Here is a 27411-nt window from a genome sequence, read left to right on the forward strand (position 1 = left end):
GCATATGGGGCTTCCCTGGTGGTAAAGCGTTTGCCTGCAACAGATGGTAAAGCGTTTGCCTGCAACGTTTACAGATGGTAAAGCGTTTGCCTGCAATGCAGGATCCTGGTTCAATCCATGGGTCGGGAAGATACCCTGGAGAAGGAAATGGCAACGCACTCCAGTACTCTTGCCTAGAAAATTTCATGGATGGAGGAGCCTGGTAGGCTACAGTCCATGGAATCATAGAGAGTCAGACACGGCTGCACAACTTCACTTCACTTACAGCATGTGGGATCTTAGTTCCCTAACCAGAGATCACGCTCCTGCATTACATTCCCTGCACCAGGGAAGTCTCTTAGAGACTTTTTTTTTTTTTTTAATAGTTTCTTTTTCCCTCAATTTCCTTATTTTCTTCTCACTACTCCCTGTGCCAGTTTCAAGGTTTAGCACCCAAACATTTAGGAGACATTGCTTAGAAAGTTTCAGATGGATTATCTATCTCTAAGGCTCACAAAAAACTTAGCCTTATCATAAATGAGTTTCAATACAGACTTCTTAAGAGCTGATGAACAGAAAGTATCAAAATGATTTTTCTTGCTTGTCAAGGCCTGCCTTGTCCTGTCACCCTGGGGCTTCCTCCCTTCAGGGCCTGTTCTCTGTCACCCTCAGGGATGAAGCTCTGGCCCAACATTCCTTGGTAATAGTGGCTTTGATTTTCATTTCTCTCATGAGAGGTGGAGAGGCGGGTTTGAGAGGGTGAAATATTGGCTGCCTGTGGGGAGACACTAAACTGACCTCTAAAAATGGCAGAAATGGGGCATCTCTTATTCTTTCAACTTGATGTATCCAGATCTGGTTCCCAGAAAGGGGTGACTGAGCCATCTTTAGTTGAGGAAAGGAGAAAGATTTGGGTAAAAACTTTTGGAAAAGTTCTTTAGAAAAAGGAAAGGCTCATAACAATTTGGGCTTCCCTGGTGGCTCAGTGGGAAAGAATCCACCTGCCAATGCAGGAGACGTGGGCTCCATCCCTGACCCAGGATGATCCCTTGGAGAAGGAAATAGCAACCCAACCCAGTATTCCAGCCTGGGAAATCTCATGGACAGAGGAGCCTGGTGGGCTATAGTCCAGGGGTTCACAAAGACTTGGATATGACTTTGTGACTAAGAAACAATGACACAACAATTCTCTCAAAAATAAACTTTATTTAAGTTACATGTACAGTTTATTAATAAAAGAAATATTTATCTACAGGTCAGCAGGATGGGATGTGTTCCAACATGTGCCTCTAGAATTCTGAAGATCCTGAGCATGATAACTGGTTGTACGCTCTGGACTTCTGAGGCCTTACATACTCTTAAGTCGTGTTTTGGTATCAAGTGACATTTTTAAAAAACAAGAGAGTTTTGTCAAAGCCAGTCATTTCATTCGAAGAGTTCTTTCCCCTCTGTGCTTGTGTGAAATGTGAGCAATGCCCAGGTCTCGTGGGTAGATTCCAGAATACCCGAGACCCAGGGTTAGGTATTGCATCATCTATCCATAGACTCAAGTCACAGTTCTTTCTGTCTTCTTGGGCAGGTATCTCCTTATGAGAACCTTAATATTTAAGATATGTTGTGTTATGGTTTGTTTTCCCCAATGTCTTCATACACAGGAATGATGTTGCATGTTTATATATTCCTTTGGGGACTCTTTATCTTTCACCTTATAATCCAGTGATATACTCTACTTCCCATGGGCAAGGAAAATAATTCTGGAACTTTTAGCATCTTGTAGGCCTGGCACTGAACAAACATTTATCCTGTGCCAACCTGACATGGAGGTGCTATCGTTATACCCTCCTGGTGCTGCCATATTGGAAGCCAGTTACTATGGGTGTCTGAGAAACTGCGGAAGCATCCAAGGTCATTAGTAAAGGAAACTCAGCAAACACACAATGTGACATTCAACTTAACCTTCACACAGCACTGCCTCTTTGTCTGAGAGGAGTGCCAGTAAGCACACAGGGTTTGGAATCACCCGTTATTAGCCGCCTCAGTTTTCGTATCTACAAATTGGAGATAATACTTACCTATTCAGGTTGTTGTGAAGATCAATTTTTATGTTTTCCAGAACTTCCACAATTTAGGTCCATTGAAGCTGAGGGCCCCAAATGAGTGATAAAGACTAACAGGTTGTATTCCTCATTCTTGGATGTAAGTTGTTACAGCAAAAGTGTAGATGTGTTTTAAGAGCTTCCCCACCATTAAAACCAAGAATTCCAACTTCTATTGGGTTCAAAATAATAAACTGCTTCCCAAGGTAAGAATTCTAGGAAATTACTCCAGTTAGACTGCATGACACAGGCGCATACCCCCCTCAGAATCTTCTGCTTGGGCTTGAGGGTAGTTAAAAGGTAGTCTTCAATTGAGGTCTTCTGTTTCTAAGTGTTAACTGAAGAGTCAGTTCTTCCAGTGCCCTATATGTTTGCTATTTAAAGCCTGTCTTCTCATTTTTTGAGGAGGGTTATCAGATTTTCAAAGATATAAGAAACAGAAGCAAGTGTCAAAGTTGAAGTCTCCAGGTTTTTGCCTTGTGTTCATCAAGAATAGAACACCAGAGGCTTGGAAATGATACCAAGGCTTTAAAATAACTATAAGAATGTTTTAAGAGCTGATTGAACAACTAGGAATATTTCTTACCAAATAGATAGCTTGCAAAGGCCATTTAAAAATTTGGACTCAAAACCTTGACTGAATTTCTTTACCAGAGGCCACAGATCTGTTTATCATCGGTCTTCATAGCAGTTGAAGTCTCTAGAGGGTTTCCTTTCTGTGACTTGCATGACAGGCTCATTTAACTTCAAACATCCTTCTTTAGTGTCTGCTAAGCTTCATACTTTGCCTCTTAATTAATTCTCATTTCCCATATTAAACTCTAGAGACATAGCAAACTCATGCCAATAGGTTTTACATTGGAGTCTTAAAGTTCTTGTGTGGCTCCCGATGCACAAGGCTCTAGTCTTCCATGAACTATTACTTCATGCTGAATTGATTAGCCATGTAACTGTTCTAATTTCCATAGAAATATCTAGTTACCACATTTCGTCAAGTGAGTTTGTACCTCTTAAGGTAGAGTTTCTGTCCTTGGTTACTTCTGTAGAGACCAAGGTGAAAGAATGAGATGCTATAGACTGTTTGAAGGTTGGAAATTGGGACCTAAAACCTGGAAGTCCTACCAGGGACTGGAATCCAGGTGATGATGGAGGATCTGCTTGGGTTTATTCTTAAAATCTATGGCTTTGGGCTTTCTAGTGGACTAATACTGTATAATCCTTGTAATGGGGGGAAACACTGGTGTCTTTAAGCTTCCAAGGAAGGAATTCTGTTTTGCTCTAAATGAATAAACCTATCAATGGGTTTTATACAAGAACAAGGTCAAAGTCCCAGTCAACCAAGTGGCCTTTAGAGTTTACATAGATGAATGCTCATCTACTTATAGAACAGACGCTCCAGACACCCCACAGGAGCAGGGCACATGCTGTTTAGTGTCATGACTATTTGCAGATGAAGCAACAGGTGGCAGGCAGAGACTACTACCTTTACAACTTCATCCTTATCCTCTGTATGCTTGACCTCCATACCCCCACAAAAAAGGTCCACACCAGAATTCACTCTCATCCATTTGACTGGACTCACAAGAGGGCATCTATTAAACAAGATGACAGACGCACCTTCTCATCTAGAATTATTGATCTCTTCACCTAAGCCACAAGCCAAAGGACAACTGTCTTATTTACATTCCATATGCAAATGGACTCTGCCTCATCCACTGATCCATTTAGCTATTCAAAAATATCTTCTCTTCATCCTTTGGCTACTGCACTGATCAATCTGCAAAGATTGCAGCTCCTTCTGCAGTGGACCGTCGCCTTGCTTTGGACTTGGAGCATCTTCCCAGGGTTAAAGCTTTGTTTCTTCCCTTGCTTGTTGGCTTCCTGAGGTTTAAGAGAAAGCAATGGCCCATCTGATGCAAATCTTACACAAGTTGTCTGCTACTTTTTCTTCTACCCAGTGTCCTTTTCTACTCTTCATATTAAACGTTTTGAAAATCGTCCATAGAAGGAATTCATTCTATGCCAGCAAGCCTGACAGATGAGATCACCTTATAGATTCTCCATGAAGTCACTTTAAAATAGTGGTTTTCAAATATTAGTGTACATCAGAATCACCTGAAGGGCTTCTGAAAACACATATTCCTGGACCTTGCTCTCAGAGCTTTTGATTGAGCAGGTCCAGAGTAGGGCCTAAGAATGTGCGTGTTTAACAAGTTCCTAGATGATGCAGATGCTGACTTTAACTCCACTGAGAACCACTGCTTTAGACTGTTCAAGAATGGCACTGCCTGTTACCTCCCTAGCTGTTCTTCAGGGCCGATGGTATAGATGTGTAAAAGAAGAAAGTTCTTACCCATGCACTGGAAGGCACTTTTCCTTGAATGACACATAATTTTAGGACATGGAAATCTGAGATAAGTACAGAAAAAATTGATAGAAATCTTTACCATATGTTACTGGATCAGGAAACTAATTGGAGTAGGAAATTTCCTCAAAGGGTTCTAGGTACCGGCTAAACTAGCTTCTTTTACCAAACAAGAAGTATTTGGGGAGGCAAGTATTAAGGGGTACCTCATTCTTTTAGTACTTAGTTGTAAGAGAAACAAGCCATATTATAGGCTTCAATATACAACATCAAGATCTAGAGCTCATATATTTAGTTAGAACACCTGATACTACTCAGGCTGTTTATAGAAATTCATCCTAGAGGAATAGGCACAAACCATGGTTAAGCTGCTTGGTTTAATTTTTTTTTTTAGCACTTGGAAAAAAAATGTACAGTAGTTTGAACACTTAGTCTTTGCAAACCTCCATTGAGGTCAAAGATTTCATTCATACGTACAAAATTAGTTTACAAATTTTTTTTTTTTTTGGCAATTTCACCTTAGTAACCCGTTTTATCCTATTGCCATTGTCCCAACCATTGAAAAAGTTTACAATAATTTACATAGAAATATTTTCAAAGTGCTTAAGAATAGTGATTGTTCTCTGGGATATTTACAGATGGCCTATACAATGTATGTACATGTGGTATACATTATAGCACAAGTTTCGTTGCTGGAATATGGCTTTCGAGGGAAAGTGCATATTTGGCCAGAGGTGGCAATACTGTTTAGAGATTCAAGGGTTACAGATACTTTTGGTAACCACATCCAAAACTGAAGGAGAATGTGGATGGGAATATTTACAAAAGTAATATAAAAATGATTAAGTATACAAGCTTGATCCACGCAAAGATATCTTGATGTTCTTCCAGATGGGAGGAAGAAAGAGGCTTCAGCTGCTGGCTTGGTTACCATTCCAAAGTGGGGGTTTCACTGGTTCAGACCTCAAAGGTCGCGACTTGTCTCAGAAGTCAGGCTAGATCATCATCTGTGCTTACAACTGATATCTGTGGAACAGAAAAAGCATGGAGTGCGTTTGGTGATTCCTTTGTTGGTAGCAACTTCATTTTCTAAAGCAAACCTTGTTTTTGAGTTGTTCATTCAGAGACCAAAGGTGCCCAGAAGGGAAGCCAGACCCCAAACTGTACTGAGTTGCATCGCTAATGCATTTTAACTTGAATTCAACTATATTTACTGGGTAGAGAGAGAAAATAGTGTGACTGATTCTGCCTATTCTCCTGAATGATCTTAGATTGTGGATAAAAATGTGAAAAGACACGCATGTGCCATGAACTGACCACCACTCTTGCTTCACCAGAGCTCTGCACTTGTTTTGTTCAGACTGTTCCAAAAGTGAAGGCTAAACACTCCATGTTGGTTTCAATTGAAGATCAAGTGACTGACTCCAGTGTTGAAAGTAAGGCTAGCTCTATGAAGTGGGATAGGTGATTTTCAAGCATTTGGTCGTTTTGGCTAAATGAACCTTGCTCAATACACTGACTTTAAGTCACCCACCCTATAGGCACCTGCTTTAAGTTCAAAAAGGAGATCTTTGGTTCATGTTAATATTTACATGTAGCTTCCATAACCCAAAATATCTTAAATTGTACAATGATGTCCTTAAGTTGACTTGTCATTCTGTTCAGGGCAGACAGTTGTCAATGACTTAAATTCTAACAGGCTAGACTGTCTAATCTTCAGGGAGTAGATGAAGTACCGGCTTGACCAAAAAGTTTGTTTGAGTTTTTTGATAATAGCTTATGAAAAACCCAAACAAACTTTTTGACCAACCCAATATTTGGTGACTCCATGGTTCTAATGGCTGTTTCCAGCCCAGGCAATCATAGCTTGTGTTGTGGTCTCACTGCAAGTCATGTACATAAAGACACAGAGCTGACTTACTGCTGGGTACGTGTGTCCAACAGAAGCACTGTGTCTACCAATGTCTATTGATAGGTCCTCTTCAGTGGTCTTCAAGTACACAGGATTGTCAAAGTTCATGCTTTTCATGTTCTTATGTTGCCAATTCCGCCACATCAAGTAGCCACCTACTGCTGCCATTGCTAAGAGCACTGAAAAAAAGTTAGAAGGTGACTAATCAAGGTCTAGTCTCAAAACATACAAAAAAGGAGGATGCTCAAGAATCCATGATTGTTAACTAATAAAATCTTCATGTTTTAAGAAGCTGGGATGACTAGAAATTAGAATATAAATGGGGTAGGAGCTTAAAACAAGTTCAGACCAGAGGTTGTGTTGTTTTATAGACACTGATGCATAGCTAGACACCTCCGTCTGGGCAGTTGTGGAGTCCTTGGCTCCTCCCCAGGCTGATCAAGTTCAAATTTCAGAAGCTTCTGGAGAGTTCTTCAGATGGTCCTCCTGGTGAGTTAGCTAAGCTTGGAATCCCATAATTTAGGATAAAGAGACCACTGTAGCACAGTGCCTCACACTTCACATGCCCTAGAATAGCGTTAGAGGTTCTTCTTCCTGGGCTTGAAAAGGCTTAACTATTTTTAATGTACCTTCTATAACTCCTCAAATCATTTAAGAACTCATGTATCTCCTCTGTATGAAGTATTATACATATTTCGAAGGGGAACAGAAAAGTGCTCTTCACTGGGACGGACTTATTATGAAAGGGGATAAAGCCAGACAAACAATTCTGAAGTAGAAAGCAGTGAGCACTTAACAACTGAACATTCGTGCCTGCCAGTTGCCATGCTAAGGACACCACTGTAGAGAAGGTTATGGACTCTTAAATGAGCATGCCAGCTTGGGGAGGGGCCAAGGGTGATTCAGTGTCTGGAGTGCTGTGACAGTACAAGGAGCTACAGGAAGGGCATCTCTAGACAAACTAGAAACAGCCATCCAGTATCTATGAAGTTCCTTGGATCCAGATGTGTGGGGAATGTACTTACAGAGGGGAAGGATGGCCCAGGCAGCAGAAGTCCCTTTAGGGGGAACACTGACCTCCGACACTGCTGTGGTCACATTGATCCCTACAAGGGAATAAAGGGAATCAGTTTAGAAGGATCTGAATTCAGACTTAGAAATTCACCCACCTGGTAGAGAGCCTCATGCCCTCTTGCATCCACCACTGCTGCTCAGTCTCTACTCCAACTGTTTACCAAGAACATCTGGTCTAGAAGTACTTCTGAGTCTCACGTTATAATAGCCATTTCATGAACAGCTCTCTCACAGATGTCTTACTAAGTCAGGTCAGGCTAAGAGCTGCAGGTTCTAAGTCTTTGGAATTTAAATACAGGTTACCAATTAGGGGTAGAACGAGGAGTTAAAGGCTGCATTAATGATGTAAGGGACAGGTACAAAGAGTGTGGCTGTTAGTTGAGATTAACCATTTGCAGTACTGAACCCAATACCTCCAGGAACTAGTCCACTAGTTGGAGAAATTTCTGCTGTGTTGGTATCTTTTGTCTCATTGTAATTCACAGTAGTTGCAGTACCTAAATTATAAAACCAAGAACCTGGTTAATGCCAAGGTTCCAGAGTGGCTAGCTCTTTAGTCCAGACAAGCCATGCAGTGGGTTATTTTAACACAGGGAAATTGACAAACCACTGCTGAACCCAGCTGCATGGTGGATGTGTCAAAACTAAGGGAAACCTCAGAAAAACCCAGATACACAAGTCTTTGGGCAGAACTGTAAGCACTGGGAATTTGACAATTCAAAAAGATACACAGCCACACTTAATGACCTCTCTAGGCAAAGTCCCAGGCTCCTGGGAGTTGCAAGAAATGCTCTCAAAACCATATTACCAGGCATACTAGTCTCACTGTCAAATTGTTTTGTAATTGCTTTCTCAGTAAACCGAGCTTGTCCCTGCAGGGACTCAGTATCATGCTAATAAAAACCTCACATTATGAGATCCTAATTCACAACATGTAAGTTTTAATTTGCCACTTAGTCAAAAGCTAAGAACAGGAGATCAAGATGCAAGTTTCATTTAAGTATGAGTTTAAGATAATGTCACCCACTGGGGCGAGAAGTTTTCCTGGAACCCTGGCATTCTTTAAGCCTCATTTCAGACCCTTTCTTTGAAAGACAATGTTAAGACTTTAAGAATCTGCAAGTTGGCTGGGTCAGTGCTGTTATGGGACTAATTGGTACAAATCAGTATAGTCACCTATAAACTCATCTTATGTGAGTTAGAAGTCAGTCCTCAAGGAATGACACGAACTCTTGGTAGAGTTGGTAGCAGATACGTTCTCTAATTTATTCCAAGAGTGAGTTAAAACAGAATTCTTAAAATCCAGGCTAATTTTTATAGCTAGTGTTTTATCCTATTGCCTGTTGTAGGTCCTGCTTATGGTTGAAAAGGAAAAAAGCCTTACTGTGACACTCTCGGCCATTGTCCTCTAGATTGTATCCATTGGGACAGGAACAGGTGTATTTTGGAGAGTGGTCATTAATCTGTGGGGCTGGCAGGCAGAGGTATTCACATCCTCCATTCTCCACATCTTCTTCACACCAGTTTTTACCTATTCAGAAAGAAAAGTCTTTTCAAAATGGGTCTTCCAGCGCCTGCTATACATAAAGCTTGGTTCTAGATGCTGAAGACATGAGTCCTTGTCTCTAAGGATTGCTCTGTCAACCCCTAAAGTTAAGCCAATACTCATGAAGGATAAATAGTAGGAGTACAGGCAGCATGCTCTAAGGACACACAGAGCCAGACAACTTCTTGGAAGTAGGGAAAGAGTTATGCTGTACACAGATGTATGGAGGCAGGAGGTGGGCAAAGGAGGTGAGTGAGCAGAGGCTTCACTATCGGTCCAAAGCTTACAGCCAAGGCTCAGAGGAAGGAGAGAAGCATGCTCTTCTGGCTTTGTCTCACTCCCACAGAATGGGAGGAACCCAGCTACAGGGAGGCTTAGAGGTTTCATTTAGATAGAACCAGTCGTGTATTCTGAGCAGGAGACCACATGCCCAGATGTGTTTGAGCATCTATATAGTTCCATACAAGACATGTCAGGGTAGAGAGAGAGGGAAAGGTGATGGCATAAAAGCTACTTTGCAGGCTTAGTGCAATAGTTGTAGCAAGAAGGAATGAATGCCAAGGGGGATGGAAGGGATTGATATAAAAGTCAGGAGGCTGACAGTTGGGAGGGAAGCTAAAAGCTGAAGTTCTGAAGCTCTTTGACCTGTAAGTCAGACTATACTGAGCACCAGGTCTGAAGGGTTGGAGGGAGGGTCCAGTGGGGGGAAATTTCCATCGTGGAGCAAGCTGAGTTGCTAGGGAGCTGCTGATACCCAGAGGGCACTGTGTCAGGCTGCTGCCCTGAAAGTAGCCAGAGGGGCTCTGCTTCCCCACGATACCTGATGGTTGTACAAGTTCGTGATAGACAATGATGTCCTGGGCATCATTAAGGTTGTTAACTAGAGTGGCCAGCTCCGAGCCAGTGAATTTATTGGCACCATAGACTGCTTCATTTTCCCCATCTATCCAGTAGACACGATCCTAAAACAGAACCCCCAAATTAGTATGTACATGTAGGATCAACATGAGTCAGTCTCTAAGGTCATTATTATTTACTGCCAATTTAATGGATCAAATTTATTTAAGGCTGGGTTGGGATGTCAGATGTAAAACTCTAAGAGAAGCAAGTTCAGGTTCTTAAAATGCTATGAGGAATCAGTGTGTCAACTGGCCCAGGTTTTAGGTGATGGCCCAGGTTTGGGTTTAGGTTTCTCAAGTCATGCCCCTCCATCCTTCCCTCCTTCCCCTATTCTTTCTCTCCAAGCTGCTACAGTATCTCAGAGGTATATGCTTAAATGTGAGACACACATCTTACCTCAAATATTGTGAGTGCCAGGGGATGAGCTAGGAATTCCAGAGACTTCAGGACTATCCTGCGATCTTGGCCATTCAAGTCCACACTGGATAACATGTGCAATTTGGAATCCAGCCAATAGAGGCGGCCCTTTATAAGGTCTGGTAGGAAAAGAATGGTCAGAAGTCAGAACTGGTCTGCTTCCATTTAAAATATCTAAGGAATTCAGTACTCTGCTTTCACTGTTCCTCCTCTAGCAGGGGTTCTTAACAGGGTCCCCCAAATCTTGTGCAGCAGCAGGCAGAATCTGCACCCACATACATCTGGGGGGACTCAAGGGGTACCTGAGATTGTCAAAGTAACTGACTCAAGTGTTAGTGACATCAAAGACGTATTAAAAGAGGCCAGCATTTTGTTGTTCTCCCCTTAGGAGCCAGAAGTGCCCTGAAATTCAGGCAATGTAAGGCACCTAGGTCAGGAGTGTTTATGATGAGAGTTCACCTAATTCATGTCACAGATTAGCCCCGGATGGATAGAAAAGCTAGTAATTATGGAGCAAGTGATTTGTTAAGTCCACCGTTCCACTTGTACTGTTTGGTTCTTCTCATCACAAATCCTTGCTTAAGAAGGAATCTTAGAGTTGTCTGCTATAGTCCAGCATTCACTATAGAGATTAGTAAAACTCTGCAGACAGTTGAACCGTAGTTGAGGAGGGAAGAAAGCACATACCAAGTGTAATTCCATTAGGCCACTGGATGTCCGCTGTCACCAGCGCCCGTCTGTCAAACCCATTCATTCCTGCTTTTTCAATTTTAGCTGGTTCACCCCAGTCTGACCAGTAAACAAAGCTGGGAAGAATTAAATTAGAAATCAGCTTCAGTGGTTTAGAAGGAATAAAGTTGTAGCTTGAGACATACATGTTCAAAGAGTGAATGGGAAACTCTAGAGTATAAATTGTACCACTTAAGGGTCAAAGTTATGTTCTGGGTAAACAAAAGTTAACACTCTGGATCGACAAGCTCATTGTTAACTATATTAAACTATATAAGCCTGATATTAAACTTCAGCCCGAAGTCATAAGTTATATATTTCCTTTATGAAAGGCCAATGTTTTCAAGAGAGTAAAAAGCGAGTATCTGGTAAGTTTTACAGACACCCAGGGCTGGGCTGTGAGAACACAGTGAGGCTTCATGGGAATCAACTGTGATTACTACAGCCTTGGTCAAATTGCTAATAGCTGCTTTCTTGTTTTATTTAAGGGCAATTTGGAAGAAGTCCTCAGTGAAATGTTTCTAGAGAGGTTTATTTATCTTCATTGGATTTCAGACAACTTGCACACTTAGATGAAAGCCTAGAGATAACGTGGTTACCAAAATCCTCACATCTCATGTGACTTAGGTTGGATCATTCAGAGCTAACCTGATAAAAGTGTTCAGACAAAAATTAAATCACTTGCATTTAGAAATGAGCCTATCTATGAAGCAGAAACAGACTCACAGACATATAGACAGACTTATGGTTGCCAAGAGGGACATGGGGGAGAAGGGAGGGGTGGATTGGGAGTTTGGGATTAGCAGATACAAACTATTATATATAGACTGGATAAACAACAAGGTCCCACTGTATAGCACAGGGAACTATATTTAATATCTTGTGATAAACCATAAGGGAAAAGAATATGAAAAAGAATATATATATGTGTGTGTGTGTGTGTATATTTATGTATCTCCAGATATATATATATTTCCAGGCAAGAATACTGGAGTGGGTTGCCATTACTTTCTTTAGGAGATCTCCTCAACCCAGGGATTGAACCCAGGTCTCCTATGTTGCAGGCAGATTCTTTACCGTCTGAGCCACGAGGGAAGCCCTATATATATATACATACACACACACACACACACATACACATATAGCTGAATCACTTTGCTAAAAAGCAGAAATTAACACATTGTAAATCAACTATACTTCAGTGTAAAAAATCACTTGCACAGAAGCTGGGTGGGCATAAGAGTTTAGATACAGCTTTCGATGTATCTCAAATCAGAATTGTTTCATTCATGTGAACTAGCAGTCACCTGCTCAGGGAGGGCCTGTCATATAGATGAGTCCATTCCCGGCTTGCTCAACTATGGCACCACTGACATCTTGTACTAGATCATTCTTTGTTGTAGGGAGCTGTTAAATCTTGGGATTTCAGTACTATTTTAGGCGCAAGGGAAGCTCCTGACCTACACAGATAGCATCTGAAAGTCTATGTGATGAAAAACACAGAATACAAACCCAGACAACGGGTCCACAGCTATGGAGGCAGGCTCTCGCAAGTCAGAGTTAAACAGGAACTTCCTCTTGGTTCCGTCTAGGGTAGCTACTGAAATAGTCTTAGAAGCCGCGTCAGTCCAGTAGATGGTCTTGTACACCCAATCAACAGCAATGGCTGCAGGATTATAGACATTGTCGATCATTTTAACATGTCTACCAACTTTGTCATCAATTGAGGCACTGAAACAGAATAGGTCACAAGAAATTTAAGAGTTTGACACCATCGGAGCCTGGAGAACGGACTTTCTGCTCACAAAATGGTCAGCTACTTTGTTCAGAATGAACTCTAGTAACCCCATAGTTCAACACTCAAATTATGTAACCACGCTGCTTACTGATTCCAAATTACTAACACTGTAAGTGATCTTGTTGTTGGTCTGCATTCTACTTGCAAGAACACCATACTCTTAAGTGAAGCTATCTGCTTCAGTAACTATCATCTGAGTTTCTACAGTTCCCAATGGGAAAAAGCTACCACTACCATTCTAGTTGTAGCAACTATGAACTAACTCAACTAACTGGAAAAAAAAAAAAAGGGAGAACATCAGAGAAATTAAGATGTTACCTGTTATAATCTTATAATTGTAGCCATCTTTTATTTTACAGGTGATTGTTAGTTTCAAATGTTAGTTTCAAATGAGGAACTGATAGTAATTTAATAATTAAAGAATCAGTGTTTAGATTTAATGTGTATGTATGCTAAGTTGCTCCAGTTGTGTCTGACTCTTTGTGACCCTATGGACTGTAGCCTGCCAGGTTCCTCTGTCCATGGGATTCTCCAGGCAAGAATACTGGAGTGGGCTGCCATGCCCTCCTCCAGGGGATCTTCCCTACTTAGGAACTGAACCCGCATCTCAAGTCTCCTGCATTGGCAGGTGGGTTCTTTACCACTAGCGCCACCTGGGAAGCCCCTTAGATTTAACATTCCTGACATTCAATGCTAGACTGGAACTAGAGATGAGGGAAATTCCTCCAAACCTTCAAAAGGCCAGTGGCAATGACTTAGACCAGGACACCAAGAATGGAACTGTAAGTTACCTGAAGATGGCCTTTTGGCTTAGATCAGCCCAGAACAGTTTCTGAGCAGCGATGTCAGCATCGAGAGCCACAGTGTTTCTCAGCTGTTCAACTAGTTGGATATATTCTTTCCTCTCCAAGCCAATCTTCCTGATGTCTCGTCTATTGGTGAAGATCAAACTTGGCTCTTTGCCTGCAAGACAGGAGTCAGGTTAATTTAGCTTTGCTGAAAGAAGACAAGGTCCTTCCAAGTTACTTCCTCCCAATAGAGGAGCACTTAAAAAGTGAGGGCACTGCTGAACACTCCAGGAGTACTCTTGCCGAAGTCCGTGCCCCGGGCCTGCGAGCATTTCCTACTGTTTAAGAAGGCCATCCTCGGGTCACAGCATTCAACAAAATAGGGCAGCTGATGCATGTTACTTATTTGAATTGCACTCAAGTTTTGGAAGCAGAGAATAAGCAGGTATTCATGATACATATGTAAAAGGAATTGACCAAGGCAGGCATCTGGGGCAATGATTTGCTATCTAACATCTGCAATTGCACTATGAATTTACTAGCATTGCTCTCAAGTACTATTTTATTTTCATATTTCATTTGACTGTTGTAGTCACTGGCTGTACCTTTCATGAGCACTTGCTCATAAAGGTACTAGAGCAACACTAGTCCAAGTCCATTTACCTACTGCCTTGCACACGCCCGTGGCAAGATCCATTTGATAGCCACGACTACATTCACACTTGTAACCGCCTTTTAGGTTGATACAAATTTGACTGCAGATTCCCGGATTTTGGCATTCATCAATATCTAGGAGGGAAATTAGAATTAGTCTTGCTTTTCCTAGATGATCTACAGAGATCTTCTGACCTTTCCCATCACCCTCTGTTCTCAGGCTCTGTTCTTCAACTCACCTCCACAGGTTTTCCTATCTATGAGTTCAAACCCAGCTGCACAGTCACATTCATAGCCTATAACTAGGTCTTTGCAGATATGGGAGCATCCACCATTATTAACCAAGCATTCATTTACATCTGAAATAAAAAGATAGTAGAGTTACTTAATACTCAAATTGATATTTGATCTATTAACATTTAAAATCCAGGCTATTCGTGATAACTTGTCTAGATAGTCTAGTCAAACCCATGATTTTTCAAGATCTAATAATGGGCCTTGCAGATACACATCTCAGTCTGTATTGGGGAAATAGTAAACCCAATCTCTTGGCAAGTTAACAGTTGGTTAAGCAGTATTTAGTCAAGGTTCTCTATTGCTGATTGGTTATCATTAAGGGGGTGAAACTATGAACTACTTTGTCAGCACTTTTAAGTCATAACATTTCACTTTTAAGCCCAGCAACTGAACCTAATTCATTAAAGTAGTTTACCCAGGCATTAGGCAGGCTCCAAACCACATTAGCTCTGCTGGGTCTGCTTAACCTGTCCCACTCTGTCCTCACGCAACCCCTTTACTTACGGCATTCTTTCAGGGGCTCGTCACTCCAGTCCCTGCAGTCCTGCTTCTGGTTGCACACTTTACTGATATCAATGCATTCCCCACTTCTGCACTTGAACTTCCCGGGACCCAAGCACTGATTGACTACAAACCGAGACACGGAAGAGAGATTCCATCAGTGGGTCTGATCAGAGCAACCATTGGACTAACAACCCACAACCAGGGGACACCCACCATTCTTGCAGTTGACTTCATCAGAACCATCCACGCAGTCTCGGATGCCATTACATTGCCTGCTGCCGTGGATACAGCTGCCGTCCTCACACTCAAACTGGTCGGGTCGGCAGGTTCGGGAAGCTACAGGGGGAGAGAATGGCATGGGGTGAAGTCAGCCGAAGTGTCCCTGATGGATATCTGGGTGAGAGCTGCGCATGCCACACTGACAGGAAAGTGACTTACGACAGTTGACCTCATCGCTGCCGTCCTTGCAGTCGGGATCCCCATCGCATCGCCATTTCTTGTGGATGCACTCGCCAGAGCCACACTGGATCTCGCTGGCCGGGCACCTGGTGTGGATCACTGGCTGGCGGCCGCACTGCTCCAGGGACTCATCCGACTGGTCCGAGCAGTCTGCGTCATCGTCGCACACCCAGCTGATGGGGATGCAGGAGGAGGTGCTGCACTGGAACTCGTGGGGCCCACAGGTTGGTGGGGCGCAGTCCAGCTCGTCGCTGCCATCGCTGCAGTCATCCTGGCCATTGCACATGAAGTTCCTGGAGATGCAGCGGCCACTGGAGCAGGTGAACTCATCAGAGCTACACGTTACGTTGCCTATTGAGAGACAAGATGTCCCATTGAAAACTCATCAGGACTCGTCCTTTCAAGCCTCTTGTCCCCAAATCTAACATGCAGGTCATGGATCATGAACCCCAGCTTTTTCACCTAACTTAAAAGCGAAAGTTGGATTATATATCAATATTTCCCAGAACACCGGGAAACAGCCTTAACATGTAAAATAGGCAAGGACATTTGAAGAGGAACAGAAATGAAGGAATGAGAAAATACATGAAGACTAGAAATTCATTTGAGATGAGAAGCATCTTAAAGGGACAGCAATTAATAACTTAAACTGTCACAAGATACCTCATTGGGAAAGGTGGACATGAGTTCTCTTTAAATGGTACACTGCTCATCAGGCCAGGCCACATCCTGAGCTGAGATGATCAGGCATCAGGTACATGAGCAAACATTCACTCCTAATAAGCATTGTGACACCATCACCAAAAAGAAGCCTCCATGTATTATACCACCATACACGGTCCCTTCTCTTTTGGTCCTTCCAATCAGGATCAGGAATAACAGGTCATAAATATTTTCAAGTTTTAGAAAGTCAGTTTTGGGGCTAGAACTGCAATCTAGCAGCCAGGTGTGCTAGATAATGATAAGCTAGTCAGTTCATACTTTGACTCAGATTCCTGCCAAATTAATAAAGGTCAAAATTTGGTGGTAATTGGGGTGGAGACCACGACTCTCTTGGGAAGCAAAGTCTAGATCAAAAAGGGAAACACTTGGCAGCTCCATGGCTTACCAGTACATAAAGCTCAGTTCTAGGATTCAGTGCCAAAACTCATTGGACTAGGTGCAATGGTAATGACCTTGGCATGTGACTTCTACACGCAAGACTGGTGTTTCGACCACAAGTGCCCTCAACTCATTGTACACTTACTGCATCAGGAGGCCTATACCTGTCAGGCTCAGCAGCTATGGTTTTAAAGGCCCTATAAAAAGGTGGACGCTTGAAAGAACATTCAACACAATGTCTGTTCAACCTAAAGACTTTCCCAGGGCCTCACCTTTAACATGGAGCATTTTATTACACGTTTTCCAAGAGCAGAAACATGAAAGGCTAGGAAACAGAGTTAGTTTTTACAGGTAGGAACTGTGATAGGAGACAAAGGTACCATCGGTTGGCTAGAGTTTTCTTTGGGTATCATCAGCAAGACGTTAATTTGTCCTTCTGTTCCAGTTTAGCTTTTGGAAAGGTTAAAAGAGAATCTAGTTTGGGGGCTGAGGAATGCTTGTGTGAGACTCAAGTAATTTATGACACTAGGCAGATCCAGTTTCAACCTGGGGATGGGTTTGCTGGCTTTAGTCTCGTTTGATGGAGCCCAAGTGAGGAAGGCCCACGAGCTGCTGTCCTAACCAAGACAAGACTTCACACAATTGCTGCTTCACTGAGCCATTTCTACATGGGAGTGCCTTGGAGGACTTACCTTCTTATTTCTATTTGCCTAGAAGAACCAGCCAAGCAAGCAATGGTCAGTTACCATGCACACTTCTCTGAGTTTGAGGGCAGTTAGGAAAGACAAGGAGTCGAGCAGGTAGTGAAGTCACTAGAAAGCAAGTCAAGTCAACTGCACCTTCATGCCCACCCTTCTTGGAGCAAGAGGGTCTCTGGGTTAAGCCACTCAACACTGATCTTCTTACCACAGTTTTCTTCATCTTCTCCACTGTCACAATCATTTTCACCATCACACCGCCAGGACACTGGGATACACTGAGTGGAGCGGGCACCACAGCTGATTTCATTTATGCGGCATGTTCTCATATCTGTTGATGACATACAGTCTCAAAAGAGCCTCCGAACTCATCAGCACAAAGCTGCTGCTCCTGTGCTGCCTGGAAGTGGTGACATCTGTAACTCAGTGGCCGGGCACACAGCTGAAATTCGACTGACTAGCTGGAGCCTGGGCAGATCTTCCGTCGGCTCCATGGCTGGGGAGCCAGGCCAGCCTAGACTACCTGGCAGTCCACCCGAGAGCCTTGACCGTGCTACTCTGTCAAGGTTCTGTGGCGTGTGCACTCCTGGCTTTTGTTTTGTTTGGCATGGTTGGGTTCCTTGGCTGGCCTGCTCCTTGACCATTATGTATTTGCTGGGTACCAAGTGACACACCCAGATATTGGCAACGAATGCCAACTTCATTAAAAGCCAGATGGTCTAATACCTATGAAGTCTTCTTTTGCCTGAATTTCTTCACAGGCCTCCTTCAGATTGATATCTTGTGAAGTAGGGGCAACCTCTAATTCTTGACTTTACAGGGTCGTCCCCCACTAAAACTTGGAGCTGGATCTTTGTGGAACCCATCTTCACCTATGCTAACTCACCTCCTTTGGCCAGTGCTCTTATTCACCTTACTTCTTGCCTGGAGAACTGCAATTAACACATGTCTCTTCCTTTTTGCTTAATTTTCCTTTGTAATCTTATATTCCAGACCTAAACTTTGTTCATATTAGACTTCCACTTTTAGTGCTTTAGCAGGCCTCTACTGCCTTAGAAGGAACATGAAAACTTTCTTCACCAGGATATGCAAATGATTCTAATTTATCTATCCCACATCATCTTCCTCTATGATGTCATAGACTTTCTCCTGAATGTCAAGCCTAAGGACACATGTGTATTTGCATACCTATGAAGTTTCTATTATATAAGAACAAGCTGTAAGCTCCCCACTTAAATACCTTTAGGTTACATGTTTCTTAAAGTCACTAATATCATCCTGTTTCTAGTCACCTTACCCCTTCAGCAGTAGATTTTTTTCTCATGAGAAACTCTGCATCTAAAAGCTTATACTTGGCGGACAGGGGACCCTCACATCTTGACTTAGCTTTCAGGACCAGAGTACCATCTGCTCAGCGTCATTATCATCGAATATTTGAAATCTATGCACCTAGTCAAGGAGTTCTTAAATCTTCTGGCTTCAGTCTTAAATGTTCAATAGTGAAGCTACCCAAGAGAATGTCAGTCTTGTTAAGATTAGGGAGAACATTCTTTAATATTATTCAAGATTGACTGATAATGATCTGACTGACTTTGGAGTCAACTGGCCTAACTTTAAAGAAGGGCAAGGAAAACTAAGCAAGTTTTAGAGTATACAATACTTAGAGCTATGAGACATGGAACAGCTTGGGAAAGTTCAAGTCCAAAGCGAGTCACACTCACGGCACTGTTCTGGGCTTTCATCAGAACCATCTTCACAATCAGGATCCCCGTCACACTGCCATCGATTAGGAACACACTGGCCATTGTTGCATACAAAGTCAGACTCGGCGCATGTCTTCTTCACTACAGAAGTGGATTTGCAGGGTTAAAGTTGAAGTCACTCACCCAAGAGCCCTACATTCCCATTAGGGGTACAACTGCATTTGAGATGCTTTACTCTAAAAATAAAACTAAGTCAATTAGCAGTTAACTGCCAATATCCAGCAGGACCTTAGAAAAATCTTTTTTACCTTCCCTTTCCCCTAGAGGAGGAAGGTGATCATTTGAGAGACTTGGAGGACACTGAGGTCAAGGGATCCCTTCCAATGAACTTCTTGCTCATTTTATAACATTGAGATTGAATAATAAGTTCATTCTTTTAATGCATTTCTTCCAAGTCATTTAAGTGCTTCATAAGTTTAACAGTCAAACATTTCATCTTACGACTGGCTCACAGTATAACTGTTTTAGGGGCACCTTGTAACAATACATGGGTTTAGCATAGAGACAGAAGGCCAAGCTCCAGTACCAAATACCGTCACCCCTATAGGTCTATTGGGGCAGAGGAACCCACTGGATAAGAAATAAAGGAAGCTCAAATCTGAATGTAAGAGAAGTTGTATTTAGCAACCGAAGGGTGGGCTCACATCAACCAGCTAAAAGTCACTGAACTTACTATGGAAGCTGCCAGTCCTCATAACTGGCTACTAGAGTTAAACAGCCTGAGACAAGGTATCAGTTCTGCTACTAATTCTTACTAGGGCAGACTTTTCTCCTTAATTAGGGTGACTGTGTAATTTGTCCAAATTGACACAGTCTCAGTAGAAAGAGGGTACTCTCATTTTTACCAGGAAGACAAACGTCATTCCAGGACTGTGCTAAGCAAAGCCGGCAGCATGGTCATCCTACCCTTGAGGAACTCCGTACCCAGGCAGTAAGAGTCTTGACAAGGAACCACATAGGGCATTCCAAGAGCATCCTTCTTAGGTTATATTCTTCTTTGCCCCTGTGCTTCTACTTGAATTTCCAGTTAAGTCATTCATTAACAAATATTATGAATGGAAAATAAACTAAAAGTCAACAATTTATTGAAAACATGAAAGAGGCCACTTCAAGTCAGGGGTTTAAGCCAGGTACAACTCTCAATTCAGAGTGTACAAAACCAGAGGGCTGCTCTGGGTTAGCCTCAGATATTGTTAATGGGGTGACTTCCTAGGTGGTGCAGTGGTAAAGAATCCACCTGCCAATGCAGGAGACACAGGAAACGCAGGTTTAATCCCTGGGTCAGGAAGATCCCCCTGGAGAAGCCAATGGCAACCCACTTCAGTATTCTTGCCTGGAAAATCCCACACACAGAGGAGCTTGGCAGGCTAGTCCATAGGGTTGCAAAGAGCTGGACACAACTGAGCAATGAGCATTGTTAATGGAGAGACAGGATTATAGTCAACTTCTAGAACTCAAGATGGGATGATCAATTATGATGATCTGAAAAGGATTGTTTATATCCTAAAACTGTGTAGCCAAGGGAACAAGAAAGGCCATATTTTCAGATTCACACCTGCTTCTAAAGTCACTGAAATGCTCAAACCCCAGTGTTCATGGTTTAAGTGATATCCAAGGCCCATCTTCTCCTGAGCCTGTAGAAAGATGCCAGAGGGTCTCGGTTATTGTAATTCACCCTGTGATACTCTTCAGAAGTTGTGAGAGAGAGAGTAGGCAATGGTTACAAAGAGACCTCATGAATTTACAAAGTATAAAATGTTACAGGGGTAGAGAAGTTTGGTTGTATTACAAAGTGAACAAGAGACACATGGGGTCAGTAGGTTGCTAGGGTTTCTCTCTCTCCATTCTGAACACAGACTGGGAGGGGAAAGATGGGCTATTTGAACTGGGCCTTGAGAGATGGATGGAAATTTAGATGTGTCACGGGGAAAGAGAACTGCTAGTTCCATACTGAGGGTATCTGAGTTACTGATTTATCAGTTCAGCCTAACACCTGTAGAAGAATGAGTTACTGGGACTCACAGAACATGGCTTGTAGAATCCAAGTTGAAGTTGACTAAATATGCTAGTTGACATGCTTGAAAGAAAAAGCCCTGATAAAGTTATAACCAAGTTCAACATCAAGAGGTTGGACAGGAAAAATAGGAAGTAGCTTTAGAAGTGTTAAGTAATTGTGTAGCCTTTCATGGCAGAACATCTCCATATAAACATTCACAGCTTCCTGAGCAAAGCTCCCACTTTCCTTCTCTACTCTCATACCTGGAAGGCAGAGACAAGTTGTGGCCAAGAATATATTTCCTTTCTCCCATTTTGTGTGATCTAGATTGTGTGTACATCTACCTCCTTATCTCTTCCAGGTCTTCTGTGATGTAGCTAGAACTGATTGATGTGGAGACTATTTTAGGAAAAGCCAGTGATGACCCCTACAATGACTCAGGTTAGTTTCTACTGAGGTAGTCAGATGGTAAAGTAAGACTTCAAAACTTCCAAACATGGAGATAATAATTACTCTCTAAGAACATAAAAGGGTTTTTTCCAAATACATAGTTCAGCATAGAATAAGAATTGCTACTTATAGCAAGAGCACGGTTGACAAGAGTGAGGTCCTTTAGTGAGAAAACTAGTGAAAGAATTATATTATCCAGGTAACACAGAAAGAGCATGGAGCTCAATATCTTGTAGAGTAGATTAAGATCTTAGTGTTGGAATGCAAAGATATAAACATGTCACATAAAACTATTCTTGGTCCTGAGACTGGTGATAAGCTTCTTTCCTGAGATTGCAGAATGGACTTACTCTGCTTCCAAATGAGCTACTAATTTACATATTGGCACGCAGGCATCCATGATACTGCTCTGAGAGCTCAAGCACAGGACAGCCTGCCAGGATGTTTATACTACAGAATTTTAGTAATGATGCATGAAGTAGGCAAGGGCCTAACAAGATAGCAGTTGATGAAAACTACACTTAGTCTCTATTTTTCTTCTGTATTTTCAATTTGTACAGCAGATATCTTTATGTAACGTCTTTTAAAAGGTAAAAGACAACGTTATCACCGACATTCATGAACAACCTTGTTTCAGCAATTTAATGACATGGAACAAAGGGATCATAAAGCAAACTTCAGCTTGTATTCAAGGACCCTAAATGTCATCATGACATGTAGTTCACAGCTGTCCTGGCTTAACAAGAGGTCACACCAATTGCAAAAGCAGTCATTTCTCACAATAATCTTTTAATAAATGCTGACTGATCGGTATAATGGCATATCCCTGTTTTCTTTGGGAAGAGAATGCCTCCCATCCTGTCTAGTGCTTTAAAATTAGCATCTCTGGAGAAAAGGAATTGTAAAAGAATCCTTATCTGATCTTTGATCTGGGCTGGCTTATGAGTTACTGGGACTCATAGAACATGGCTTGTAGAATCCAAATTGAAGTTGACTAAATAGGCTAGTTGACTACACCTAGCAACTAAATGGGCTTCCCTGGTGGCTCAGAGAAGTGTCTGCCTGCAATGCAGGAGACCCGGGTTTGATCCCTGGGTTGGGAAGATCCCATGGAGAAGGAAATGGCAACCCACTCCAGTATTCTTGCCTGGAGAATCCCATGGACAGAGGAGCCTGGTGGGCTAGTTGAAGTTGACTAAACATGACAGGAATTAATCTCTGAAACTGCAAGGGATTTCGTACTGTCCATGGCTTGCTTTTTGGGGGTCAAAACCATTTGAGAATTTTTAAAAAGTCTTTTCTAAGCAATCTTCTGTCTCTATTCCTGGTCTTCCCCTCCCTTTCCCTAGCTTCCTACACCAAAAGTTTGCCTCATCTAAGATCAACCAGGTCCTTTCATTTGAAAGGAACCCCACTTTATCTTCACGATTGCGTACTCAGGTCAATAACCTCACACACTCAGTGGTATTCCTCCTAGACCAGAAAGTATAGAATCTTTGGACTCTGGTTCAGAGCAATTCTTACAAGTGGATTCAGAATCTTGACACATTTGTAGAAGTGAAGATAATGTCATCCTTTTTCAGTAAAATGCCCAAGTCCCAGTGAGGAGACAGGTGAGGCTGTGCAGCTCTTTACTCACCACAGTTCTTCTCGTCACTGCCATCAGTGCAGTCTTCATCCCCATCACATTTCCACAGCAGTGTGATACATCGGCCATTTGTGCACTGGAACTGGTTGGCTTCACATTTGGCTTTTCTTCCTAAAAGCAGGAGGGAACACTTAGCTAAGCTGGGACACCCAGGTGGTAAGTTAGAGATGCTAGTTACCTGAAACCCACGGATAGGCGTCCTTTCAGAGGGACAGGTGCAGCCTCAGAGGCTGTAACACTGTAGGGGCTGGAGCTGCATGGGCCTCGGGGCAGTGGCTGACAGTAATGAGTTCTTAGCTGAGCATACACTATCTACATAAAACTAGATCTCCCAGTCTCTCTTGCAGGAGGCATTGCCATGGGATGTTCTGGCTGATGGATATAAGCAGAAATGGTATATACAATTTCTGGGAAATATCCTCAAAGGGACAGGGGATCCAGTTTCCTCAATTTTGTTCCTTTCTGGCTCCTGAAAACTAGGCATGGAGGCTGGAATAGTGATCTTGAGTCAATGAAGCCAGACCAAGATATAAGGAACGTAGATTGCCTACAAACTGCAGGTGGCGGGGCAGGGGTTCACCGTGGACGCATTTCTCTCATTTATCTAAGTCATTTTGTGTCACTAGAATCATGCAGCCAAATCCTAATCCTTTAATGGCATTTCTTGCCCACATTCTATACTGTTGCTCATCAATGATGTTTCTATTATGAGCAAAGTAAAGGAGATTCAGAAGGGGTGGCAAGGACAGAGGTGAGGTTAATACATGGCTCCTTGTCTTAGAATTTGAGTCTAATTGGAAAAAGCGATGTTTAGAAAATGACTCCAAGATAAGATAAAAAGCATGAAGAAGACATAGTTAAGAGGTGAAGGGAGATCATTTTTTTAAATCTAATTTTTATATTAGAGTTGGTTTACAATGTGTTAGTTTCAGGTGTACGGCAAAGTGATTCAGTTACACATATATCCATTCTTCTTCAGATTCTTTTCCCACATAGGTATTACAGAATATCGAGTAGAGTTCCCTATGCTATACATTAGGTCCACATTGATTATCTACTTTATATATAGTAGTGTATATATATTAATCCCATATTCCTAATTTATTCCTCCCCCATTTCCCCTGTGGTAACCAGAAGTTTGTTTTTAAAGTCTGTGAGTCAATTCTATAAACAAGTTCATTTGCATCAGCTTTTTAGAGTCCACATATAAGTGATGTCATATGATATTTGTTTTGTCTGACTTACTTCACTTAGTATGATAATCTTAAGTTCTATCCATGTTGCTGCAAATGGCATTATTTCATTTCTTTTTAATAGCAGAGTACTATTCCATTGTATTGGGTTGGCCAAAAAGTTCATTTGGGTTTTTAAAATGAACTTTTTGGGCAACCAAATGTATACATATCACATCTTCTTTATCCATTCCTCTGTCCATGGACATTCGGATTGCTTCCATGTCTCGGCTATTGGAAACAGCACTGCAATGAACACAGGGGTGCAGGTAGTTGTTTGAATGATGACTTTCTCCATATATATGCCTAGGAGTGGGATTGCAGGATCATACGGTAGTTCTATTTTTAGTTTTTAAGGTACCTCCACACTGTTTTCCATAGTGGCTGTATCAACTTACATTCTCACCAACAGTTAGGAGGGTTCCCTTTTCTGCACACCTAAAAAAGGGAAATCATTTTTAACTTAGTGATGTGAGAACAGCAAAACAGGGTGAAGCCACACACCTGGATTCTATTTCTCTGAGCCTGTTTTCCTGTGCTCCATGGATGAATATAATTTGCATAATGGCAAGAATGAACACTTGGAAGTAGGGCACTCATTTTTTGCCGGGCATGGGGCAGCTAACATTCAGGTGTTTCCTACCATTAGCAGATTTGTCCTCCTGGAGGATGTAATTTCTTTGAGATTAAAGGCAAAGATCCGGTTGCTAAATGCTGATATACTGCAACTATTCGAGAAAACCAGCCAGTGGAGGTATACAGTTCACGTAGAATCCTCAGGGAGGCCTTCCAAGCAGAAAGCCTCGAGCCTTCCTGCACCTTTCAGCATCTGCAGCTGTGGCATGCAGGAATGGGAACCGATGCTATAGTGACAAGCACGGACTGGGACTCTTGTATTATGTACACAATGCTCTCGTTGGCCTCCCTACTATCAGCTACTCCCTGCTGTCTGGGAGCATTCTAGGCTTTGTGGCTAGCTCCCAGGAAGATTAAAAGGTGGTCCTAGTTTGCCATATGGGTGTGTGATTACTTAGGTACTAAATGTGCTCGTTTCAAAACTATATGTATCATTCTGCCCTCAAGAGTCTAGTTAAGCTAGGACCCAGATTCAAAGGGGTGTGACTCCATGGCACTTCCTACCTATATTTCATTTTTCACTTTTTAAAACATTTTAATTGTTTGGCCCTACCACATGGCTTGCAGGATCTTAATGTCCTGACCAAGGACTGAATCCAGACCCCAACAGTGAAAGCATTAAGTCTTAACCACTGCACCACCAGGGAATTCTGCCCAGCCCCAGATTTTTGGGTTTTTTCAAATTTACAATCTTAACCATTTTTTGTTATTTATTCATTTGAATGTTCCCCAACCAGGGACTGAAGCTAAATGCTGGGGGGTATCTGAACCAGGGCCCATTGGCTACAGTGCTTTATCCATACTACCTCTGAAGATTGTGGGAGTGGTAAGAATCTACTTTGAGTACTTTATTTTAAAAGTTAAAAAAAATAACAATTTATAGTCAGAAAACAGAAATATACATATATGACAGAAAAGTCAAAATACCTTTTCAAAAGGCTTTTGTTACCAAAAGCTGTTTGGTCAAAATGAGAGGCAAAAAACATGGAAAACTTAACCATATAATCTGACTTGGACAGGACTTTAAAGTAGACAATAGATAATGGTTTTCCACTTCAGGGTTAGGTACCTGGCAGATCTCTTTAAAAATGAGTCTTGAAGCTACAGATTTTATAGACACTCCAGCTGCTCTGAGATTAAAGATGGGCACACAATAGTCTAAGGCTGGTGTTCAGTCCACTGTCACCTTAAGGAGGCTCTCTGAATGTAACTGTAACACACAAGTCATCAACAGTAACAAATCCTGGGCTAAAACCCCACCAATGCTGCCTCAAGAGTGGCTATTGAGTGGACTCAGGACAGACACAGGCATTTTCTTAGTGTTTATTCCAGTATCTTTAGACAAAAAATTTCTACCTTTTCTTATCTCAGATGTTTCCACTTCACCCAAGCTTCTGCCCAATGGTCATAAAGCTATGTTTTACCACAGCACACACGACTCTCCATCAAGAACGGTAAATAATGGGGTTGGAGTGGAGTATGCTACTAACCAGCCATCCCTGCTTGTTTAAAAGAGCAGCAGGGTTGGGGTGGGGCTGGGTAAAGCTAGTTGACTTTATAAAGGGTCCTTTCTTTAAAGAGAGGAGAAGAAAGATGCTAAGCTCCATGGCCATGCCTCAGTTTCTTGTTTCCTAAGCACTTTGTTTTGGGAGATTGCTCCTGGGCAGACAGGGTTCCCTGTGTTTGTGTTAGTGTGTTAGTCGCTCAGTGTCCAACGCTTCATGACCCCATGGACTGTAGGCCCCCAGGATCCTCTGTCCATGGGATTTTCCAGGCAAGAATCCTGGAGTGGGTTGCCATTTCCTTCTCCAGGAGATCTTCCCGATCCAGAGATCAAACCCAGGTATCCTGCATTGCAGGCAGATTCTTTACTGTTTGAGCCACAGGGCTCCCTGCTGGTGCTGCTGCTGCTAAGTTGCTTCAGTTGTGTCCAACTCTGTGCGACCCCGTAGACGGCCTCCCACCAGGCTCCCCCATCCCTGGGATTCTCCAGGCAAGAACGCTGGAGTGGGTTGCCATTTCCTTCTCCAATGCATGAAAGTGAAAAGTGAAAGTGAAGTCACTCAGTCGTGTCCGACTCTTAGTGACCTCATGGATGGCAGCCTACCAGGCTCCTCCGTCCATGGGATTTTCCAGGCAAGAGTACTGGAGTGGGGTGCCATTGCCTTTTCTGACAGGGCTTCCTAGTTCCTGGTTCCATTTAATTCCCTGCATTGTGCAGGGTGGGGGCAGTGTGGGGGTCAGCTCAGCCACCTGGTTGCAGCACAGTGGGTTTTCTGTCCAGGTTCCAAGAAGATTCTCCCTTTACACCTGTGGTGCCTACCTAGGAATGCTGCCGTGCAGAGCTCCAGGAGAACTGGAAGCACCAA

The 27411-nt window shown here is 42.5% G+C and overlaps 1 protein-coding gene and 1 long non-coding RNA gene across 3 annotated transcripts in view; one reads left to right on the forward strand and one right to left on the reverse strand.

Annotated features, from left to right (window-relative positions):
- Positions 1 to 27411, forward strand: part of LOC133252648 (uncharacterized) — a 279302-nt gene that overhangs the window by 44646 nt on the left and 207245 nt on the right. The window lies entirely within an intron of this gene.
- VLDLR (very low density lipoprotein receptor) overlaps positions 4799 to 27411 on the reverse strand; it is a 32672-nt gene continuing 10059 nt past the window's right edge. Inside the window, exons 3-20 of one of the 2 annotated variants that reach the window (XM_061425426.1) lie at positions 23166 to 23285; positions 19039 to 19161; positions 17526 to 17648; positions 15498 to 15869; positions 15273 to 15395; positions 15060 to 15182; positions 14498 to 14617; positions 14268 to 14393; positions 13608 to 13779; positions 12531 to 12749; positions 10977 to 11095; positions 10269 to 10408; positions 9793 to 9934; positions 8811 to 8957; positions 7840 to 7923; positions 7378 to 7458; positions 6362 to 6531; positions 4799 to 5466 (exon numbers count right to left, since the gene is read on the reverse strand). In XM_061425426.1, the coding sequence (XP_061281410.1) occupies positions 5431 to 5466; positions 6362 to 6531; positions 7378 to 7458; positions 7840 to 7923; positions 8811 to 8957; positions 9793 to 9934; positions 10269 to 10408; positions 10977 to 11095; positions 12531 to 12749; positions 13608 to 13779; positions 14268 to 14393; positions 14498 to 14617; positions 15060 to 15182; positions 15273 to 15395; positions 15498 to 15869; positions 17526 to 17648; positions 19039 to 19161; positions 23166 to 23285 (2540 nt within the window). In that variant the 3' untranslated portion in view covers positions 4799 to 5430. The remainder of the gene's footprint in view (positions 5467 to 6361; positions 6532 to 7377; positions 7459 to 7839; positions 7924 to 8810; positions 8958 to 9792; positions 9935 to 10268; positions 10409 to 10976; positions 11096 to 12530; positions 12750 to 13607; positions 13780 to 14267; positions 14394 to 14497; positions 14618 to 15059; positions 15183 to 15272; positions 15396 to 15497; positions 15870 to 17525; positions 17649 to 19038; positions 19162 to 23165; positions 23286 to 27411) is intronic. The other variant, XM_061425424.1, reaches the window with a different exon arrangement.

This window comes from Bos javanicus, chromosome 8, assembly GCF_032452875.1.
Source record: "Bos javanicus breed banteng chromosome 8, ARS-OSU_banteng_1.0, whole genome shotgun sequence".
NCBI lineage: Eukaryota > Metazoa > Chordata > Mammalia > Artiodactyla > Bovidae > Bos > Bos javanicus.